The sequence below is a fragment of the Centruroides sculpturatus genome, unplaced genomic scaffold (genome assembly GCF_000671375.1).
Source record: "Centruroides sculpturatus isolate CEXI.00-Female unplaced genomic scaffold, Cexi_2.0 scaffold231, whole genome shotgun sequence".
Classification (NCBI taxonomy): Eukaryota; Metazoa; Arthropoda; class Arachnida; order Scorpiones; family Buthidae; genus Centruroides; species Centruroides sculpturatus.
This window is the reverse complement of record NW_019384443.1, coordinates 111,601-120,136: the sequence shown is the minus strand read 5'-3', so window position 1 is coordinate 120,136 and position 8,536 is coordinate 111,601. Positions and strand designations below refer to the sequence as shown.

Below are 8,536 nucleotides of genomic sequence, written 5' to 3'. Positions count from 1 at the left end.
AAAATCCTTCGAATCCAACTAATTTTTTACTTTCCCAATCTATTATATATATATAACACGGAAAAACTTTCCGAATTTTTTGCAAATACATATTTTTTAGGCTACCTGAACCCAAAAAATGTCAAATAAAGGGGGAAATTCGTGGACGTTTGTATGTGTTGGCATCTAATTTGTTTAATTTCTTTATTCTCTATTCCATTCTGTGATATTAAACAATATCTCAGAATGGGTTAAAGTTTAAGAAACGAAATTTGGCACGGTAGCCTGTGTATAAAGAGCTATTAAATTTTGGTTCTATATAAATGGACGACAGTGTGGAGATATAAAAGAGATCAAACTTCGTATCTTAAGTGTGGTCGGACTTAATAAATATTTTACTGGTTATTAGCATTCATAATTTTTCGTAAAACTCGTCTCTACCCTCAAAAGCTTTTTTTCACTTAAGTTTGTTACATACTAATTAAAAGCTTTCACTAAAAACAACTCCAGTCAGGCGTTATAGCTTCGTGGGACCCAGGCAAATTAGAATAAGGGGCTTCATGTATAGTGTTGACTTCACACATTTTTCTTCGAAGGAACTGACGCCTGTGCCACACCGGCAATTTATGGTCCCCAGATATGGCGCTTAATTTAAATTTCGAATTGATTAATAGAAAAAAATAGTTTATAAAAGAGTAATTTCGTGCCTCCAGTTTGTGAGAGCCCCAGAAAATTGTCCATTTTGCCATAGGATATTGCAAGACCCATACATTATCAATGTCGTCCGTGCTGTTGTTATCTTTTGTTGACCTCGAGAACGGAGAAAAATAGATAACAATTGAGACAAGATACGGAAAGTTTTGGGGCCAGAGGCCTCAATTAACTATATATGAACTTTTTGATAGCGTCTGGATATCACCTGATTTCAATTCAAAGTTTTCCCTTCAAATTGGCATACAAAGAACTCCCAGTTCGTTTTTTTTCGATGAGCTTCGACCATCAGGACTTCAAAAATATTATTTCAACTCTTGAGGAAATTCGGTTTGTTTGAATATTCAACTGCAGGATGCTGTGGCAGCTGAAGTGCCTCCAACAAATACGGTATTTATCGTTGCAAAACACGAAAGCCTTAAGAGCCTCTTAAGCGCACCGTTCGTAACTAGGGTCTTTTTTCGTCAAAATTTCTGAAAATTTTCACGAAAGGCTTGTGTATTAGGGGATTGATGCTATTAAAAATTTGGTAGTTAGGACACCGGACACGTGACATCCTTTAATTATCTCGAGAGTATTGAACTTAACAACTAAAATCTTATTACCATGTAAAAACTTATTTTAAAAATTATTTTTTTATTCATTCACAATTTCACGTCATTTAATTTTGTTTAGATTATTAAAATTTAACAGGAAAAAAAAGACCAAAACATGAATCACGATCGAAATCACATACAGCAATAATTTAGCATTTTCTTCTCTTTAAAACAGGACTAAATAAACGATATAATGTAAATACACTCTTGCTTACAGGTTATATAACAATAATATTGCTGCATTAAAACGAACATTATATAAAGAAATATTGCTATCATTAATTTTAAAATTTTAATCTCCTGTAAATGTAAAACTATTAAATTAATTGGAAGATAAACCTGTAAATAACTGTCACAATAGATTTTGCATGCATTTCGAAGAAAAGTTCCCGAAAAAGTAGCAGTTATTGCAGGTTCAACTGTATTATCGTCCGATATAATTTCAATAATCGGTGTCAACATATACTTTCTGCAATTTTTAACGTTAAGTCTGGCAGTAAAAAAAAATTCCACGTTTAAAATTTAAAATAATATATTAAGTATTTTCGGTCCAGTTAGTACTGCTTGTCTTTTGCAGTGTCGTCCATAATTTTTTAATCTATATACAATTTTACGAGAGTGATTGATGACGGAACGGAAGATTGCTGCATGCACCAAGACTGTTAAAGCGTTACGTGGACGAATCAAGTCTACTTCAGTGCTAAGAGCGAAACGTGATTCCCTATAAACAAAAATTTATATTATATACACACAAATATGTTACTAATAAATCATTCAAAAATATATATTACTACTTACAACAAGATTTCTACTGATACTGCAAAGCAGAACGAAATTGAGAAGTAAAAGAATAGAACGACCAGCGATAACTTTCGATGAGGTACAGAATGCAAATGTCTGGCATATAATGGATAATAATAGAACGTAATTATGCCAATTGAAAGCTGAAATTAATAAAAATTTATATTAAAAAAATCAGAAATCTTATATTATAAAAAAATGATAAGTTATAATTAATAAAAGTCTTACCATGATAGGAGCTATACCAAATATATTTGCAATGAAATATGTAAATAAAGTAAAACATACTTTTAAAAAATCTTTTATGGAAACCATTTTGTAAAAGATAATGTGAATTTAAAAAGTAATGCTTAGAAAGCCCATCACTGAGTGGTTTTCTTGATGATCTTTTATAAGATTACCTTCCATCTACACTGTAATCATGGACAAGAAGAACATGCAAAATAGAATTTCTTATTCAGTTTTATTTTAATTATGATCACGATTGATCATTAAAATTAATCATTTAATTTTAATTAAAATTAATAGAATTTATTTTCTTCTATGGGAATTAAATCATTAGATGTTTTTATGTAAATGAATTTCTTTTCGAAATTTAAATTTAGGTTGGCAGAATGTTAAATGAATTTATATTCCTATTATTAATGTGTTAAAAAATTTGTGTTCATCTGTCTAAAATTATTCTAATCTAAACGGTAAAATCTGCATGAAACAGAGTCGTACGGTACAGAATATTAACCCGATCGGTTCCAGGTTGGACCACGGTCGTTAGGTTTTCACACGTGCAAAAACAATCGACCTAACAAATACATAATTAATAATGAAATCATAATCAGTACACTCCCATTCACAGAAAACATGTACAAAAACGATATTTCTAATAGATGTGTGGAGCTTAAACTATGAAATTTACTAAATTGGACAATTTTACAAACCATACGAATATGGAGCAAGAAGAAACTGAAAATGACGATGAAGAGAAAGAGGAAAGATGCTAGTTGATTCATAATCAAATGTCTTTGCAGTGAGAAAAGTGCCCACAAAAATTTAAAGTAGCAAGCCAATCCTCTGTTTATTCATTCCGGATTTGGACAGAGCAAAGATGGGCTTTTGAAAGTCGTGCTTGAAAGAAATGAAGATTATTCGGTTAAACGTTTTCGAGTTTCTAGATAATACCGAGAGGTTTACATGGATACAATGATTCAACGTAATAAGACCAATGGAAATATCGTATGGATAGTTTATTGAAGGTGACCGATAAACCAAAGCAAAAAATCTTGATGTTTTAGCCAAACCTTGAATCTTTTAATACTCGAAAGACTGTAGTACGAAAATGACTCATTCCCGTTATCTACTGACCTCTTAGCCGGGCTATATCGTGCTGATATCGTAATTGACGGCCGAGGAGTCAGTCGTCGTCCGTTCCTCTTGGACTAAAGTCTTCAAAAACTTTTCTGTGCCTGTGTCAAATTTAACTCGATCGGATTTCACCTTCGACCAACGGCGCCGGTGAGGACGAACCTTCTTGACCCAGACTTTCCCGATCCAGAACGATAACGGACTCCTTTGTCTCAACGAAATCTATCATCACCTTGTGGACATCCTCTACTCCAGGTATTTATCGACTCGCGAACCATTGTAAACTCTGGAGAGAGAGAAAGAACCGCTGAAATATCTAGATTTATTTCAGCTCGATGTATTATAACTAGTTCCGCGGATTTTCCGGATTTATCCGAGAATCCAAGGATTTTTCTAACCGATGAAAATGAACTTTTTACATTTTTTGAACCAAAATCAGCAAAAATGTTCGTTTTATTGGATTTCCTTGCAATTTTTTGAAATAAATTATTGGTGTCAGCGTGAAGTGCAGAAGTGTGCTCAGCCTCGAGGTTATATATTCGGCTATAGACTGGGAAATTTAATGGGTAAGCATAAAAGTTCTGTGTCTCAACTACTACTGAAGTGGGTGAGGGAGCGAAGTTAGCCGAGAGAGACTTCACGGTAGATGGCTCAAAAGTGTTCTGCAAGGTATGTCAAAATGCATTTATGTGCATAAAAAAATTACATTTTAAGAATCATATGCGTTCTTCAAGGCACTTGCAAACAGCACGTCCACAGGATCGAACATCCCAGATGTTGCTCAAAAAATGGAAACCAGGGTCAAAGAAATATTTTTCTTAGATACAGCAAAAACCTTTATAGGATATAATATAGAATTGCATAAACTTATGCATTCCTTGCCCAGGAAGTACTTACAAAAATACACGAAACAAAATCTTCTTGATGAATAAACACTGAGAAAGAATTATCTTCCACGTGTTCTTCAGGAAGTACTTGAAGAAATCCTCAAAAAAATTAGTGACAATGCTACATGGTTTGCTATAGATGAAACTATAGACGTATGCGGACGATATGTTTCTTTAATGGTAGTACGAAAACTTGACGAAAAAGACTGAGCTAAATTTTATCATATTTTATGTAAATTTCTGGAGAAGACGAGTGTACAGGCGGTAGCAAGATTTGTTGAGGAAGGTTTAATGGTGTTGTATAATTATAGTTATGCCATGTTACAGAATGCTGTGTAGTCTGTAAGTATGACGAAAACTTTTTATATAATCTTATTCACGTAACCTGCCTGAATCACGCTTTACATCCTCTGACCAGACAAGTTCGTTTACATTTTAAAGATGTGAAACTCCTCATTTGTTCCGGCAAGAAACTACTTTTCAAACTTTCGCTTGCCAAAGACACTAATGCGAACTGCTATGCATCGTGAGCGTTTGCCAGATACTCCTTTGCCATCCTTTCCCATAGACATAATATGGGGCACTTGGATAAAAGCTTCAATATTCTATGCGGACCATTTACGTGACATTCAAAATTTTATCAATGAACTTGATGAATCAAAAAGTTCTTTCACTGTGGATGTTAAGGAAGCTTTGGAGAATCCATATTTAATATAAAACTGTATTATAATCGTGTTACAAGTATTCAAACATTTTCAAAATTAATAAATAAAACTTTAATTTGTGATAAAATGAATTTTTCTGTTCATATAAAAAAAATTGAACAAGTTTAANTGAAATAACGTGACATCCGGTTTAGCTCGGAAATTCGTATAAGGTCAATTGAGAATTCGGGTCGATAAGTTTTCTATTGTCTGGATTTTCATCTAACCGATCTGTTCTGAAGTTTAAAGAAGTATAGATGACCAAAGTGAAATTGTCGGGGGGTCATCAATTTTGAAATTGCAGAGTAATTACAGATATTTTGAATTACAAATAGCTGTGTTACTTCCCTAACACATTCTTGGCACATTTAAGAATCTCTTGGCTAGCGGTTCTCAAAAGGTGCTCACCTAAACTGTGTATTTAATGTTTTACATTAAGAATATTACATTCTCACATGAAAAAACAAAATTATTTATAAGCATTGAAAAAATGTAAGTAGTAAGTAATTTAATCTGATTTAAAATTGTGATAATTTGACACCATATTTTGAGTTTAAATAACTAAAATGGCGAAGTTAATTTTTACATGATCTTATTGACATTTTAGTAAGTGATTATATTGTAAACAATCCAGCAATTAAGAACTACTTTATCTGAAATATTCTTTCTTTATTAATGTTTTTTCGCTCTAAACAGCAAAATTAGACAAGCATTTTTATACATTTCTTTTTAAAAATTAATTATATTAAAATGTTAAAAGGAATTCTAATATACATATAATATACGTCATTAAAATTACTAGATGTCCCAGTACATAAATCAAAGTGAAACAGTTCGATTCGAATAATATTTCGAAGAACGAACGTCAAGATTAGCTTCCTTCTTCCAAGCTATCCATTATTTTTCATGAAGACATCCTACAAAAATAAAAGAAAAACAATGTAATTAGAATAAAAAAAAACAAAAAAAAAGGTATTTAAAAAAGGGGAAAATACTACCAAATTCACATTAGACCAGCTTAGAATGTACAAGAATATTGTGAAGGAATAAATAAAACCAGTAAATTGCAGAAAGCTTCCAACGTCTTTCGTTGTTTTACGCACACATACGTGTCCAATGAGATAGATAATAGGAATTATCAAGAAGCAAATAGAAAGACAGACGATCTGTGGAAAAAGGAAAACACTAAGACAAAATCTAGACACATTTAAAAACAAAAATAATGTAAAAAAAATTTATTATACAGAAAAAACTGTTGAACAATAATTATTTTTCATAAATTTTAAAAATTTATATGATACTTACGTCAGATACTCGAATCGTGTAAACATCCATTGTCACGTTGGAATTAACTCGAACGTCATCGAAAACACTTAACACGCTCTGAACTGTTTCATCGAGAGTCACTTTTGTTGCATCTACCAACACAGTTTTTATTTCACTAGACACTGTCGTAGAATTATTCATGATTCTTAATACTTTCTCTACACAGAACACCAGCAAATTACGTCTTGTCTCCTGGTCGTTCTTTACAGAATTCCGCGAAGAAAGAATCGTCCAGTCACCTTTATTCTCAACGTGGTTACGCGTATGCAAATATAATGCAAATATCTGAATCATATAATAAAAATATCGAAAGAAAATTATTGAGAAAATTCAATAAAGTTTTATTTTTACTATTTTCTTTTCAAACAACAACGTTTCACAAGCGTTTAATTTATGCAAATTAGTTAAAATCGCGATGTTACGCTCGCCTATTAATTTTTCTTATTCGAAATTTAAATGAGAATTTTAGTTTTATTATTTGGTAAATTATAATAATTTGATTTAAAACTATAAAAATGGCATATAATTATGCGAAGTTTTTAAAATAAATAATTATTTATTGCCTAATTTTAATAATAGACTCATCGTTTACGAATTATCACTTACTCTATATTTAAATTGTGTTATTCTTTTAATTAAATCATAATTATGGATAGGATTCAGCAACTACTTTACTGGTTTTCTAGTTAAAACGTGGTTTTAGGCGTTCCGCTTTACTGTGGCATAATTATTCAGAGTGCCTGAATTACATATTGAAGCAATCTGTGGCATGTTGATTGAATAGTTGAATTGAATAGTTAATCAGCAATCGTAATAAAGTTCCAGAGCTCTTCGTTTGCCGAATAGGTCGTCGCATTAAGACAGGAATTTCGGAGGCCAAAACCTCCATATGACCGGAACTGAAGAGTTCGTATGGAAGTTCTATTCGATAAATACGGCTTTGATATCAAAGAAATAAAAAATCACATCAGAAATAATGCCGCAATGTTCTCATTTCATTATTGTTTTCTTTGGAGTCTTCAATCTTTACATTAGTGATGGATCGTTTTCCGACCGCTCGTCGATCCTAACAGATGGAAAACTCGGAAAAAAAAATGGTGACGGCCTGGATAGACTTAGAATTGTGACTTCAGGCTAATTTGCGATAGGAATTAATTAATTCAATAGACAAAGTTGCATCATTATTGATTAGTTTCATATAATTTTTCAACTGGCTCTTTCTACTCTGGACACAACGAAAGTCTTATTTTTTCTGTATCCGTCGTAGGCTCTGCCAGAACCACTATGACCGTGATTTAGTGGAAAGGTTCAATATATCCTAAACAAACTGCCCAAGAAAAATTTCTTAAGATGCTCGGTCGATTCGATCCTGGCTTTTTTAGAGTGGTAAGATACGCCTTGTTCGCCCGACATCCTAAATTGGATTTTTAGATAATCTATATCACAAGATTACATCACATGCCGTTTCCTTGCGTAAAAATAATTCTTCGCCATTACAAAATATCCAGAAATGAGTTGCTTAACTTTTCGAGCGACATTCAGTGGTGCCATATAACCCATAATATACCCGATCTATGACCTAAATCTCGGTCTGAATAATGATAACTGGATCTGTTGAACACACCGGATATGACAGTTTACCTCGAATTCGACTTTAAATCTCGTATGTGACAGTAGGAATATTCTTAAGTAGACTTAATTTGAGTCAAAGAAGTTAAAGTCACACTTGATTAATTGTGGTTTAAAGATTGTGTGTGGTGAATTTTATCGTGAATACGATTTAACATTAGATAACAAACTGATCTTAACGTTTGAAATAATCCCCAAGTTGCACAGATGTTTGGTGTGACCCAGTCGTTCGCACCGACGGCATATTCTCGGGCGTTTGTCATATTTTCCTGTTCGATAGATGTCAAGTATAGTCGGATTGGGGTAAATCGTTCTGCTGCTAAGATAATGTTGATTCTTCCTGTTGGTACGCTCTGTCCGTTCTGTGTTCTTCAGTAACGTTGAATACGTATGGGGAAAAGGCCAGCTTTCTGTAACAGTTCGAATATTTTTTCCCCCCTGGTTCTGTTGGGACTCCTTTTATTAATATTGTTTGGGTGAAGAATTCCCTCGTTAAATTGATTGTGATTGAAATTTTGGCTCCTTGGATATTGGTCGTGAGGGT

General features: G+C 32.8%; 2 protein-coding genes across 2 annotated transcripts; both read right to left on the bottom strand.

Annotated features, from left to right (window-relative positions):
* Nucleotides 1-1,337: 1,337 nt before the first annotated feature.
* LOC111620200 lies at nucleotides 1,338-2,485 on the bottom strand. The gene is made up of 3 exons (XM_023362097.1): nucleotides 2,316-2,485; nucleotides 2,085-2,230; nucleotides 1,338-2,007 (listed from the first exon to the last, which is right to left on the bottom strand). Exons 1-3 carry the CDS (start codon nucleotides 2,400-2,402, stop codon nucleotides 1,809-1,811), a joined length of 432 nt encoding a protein of 143 aa, XP_023217865.1. The 5' UTR covers nucleotides 2,403-2,485; the 3' UTR covers nucleotides 1,338-1,808.
* A 3,016-nt stretch (nucleotides 2,486-5,501) lies between these two features.
* LOC111620199 lies at nucleotides 5,502-6,596 on the bottom strand. Its single transcript, XM_023362096.1, has 3 exons — nucleotides 6,343-6,596; nucleotides 6,036-6,203; nucleotides 5,502-5,954 (listed from the first exon to the last, which is right to left on the bottom strand). Exons 1-3 carry the CDS (start codon nucleotides 6,502-6,504, stop codon nucleotides 5,928-5,930), a joined length of 357 nt encoding a protein of 118 aa, XP_023217864.1. The 5' UTR covers nucleotides 6,505-6,596; the 3' UTR covers nucleotides 5,502-5,927.
* Nucleotides 6,597-8,536: the final 1,940 nt, after the last annotated feature.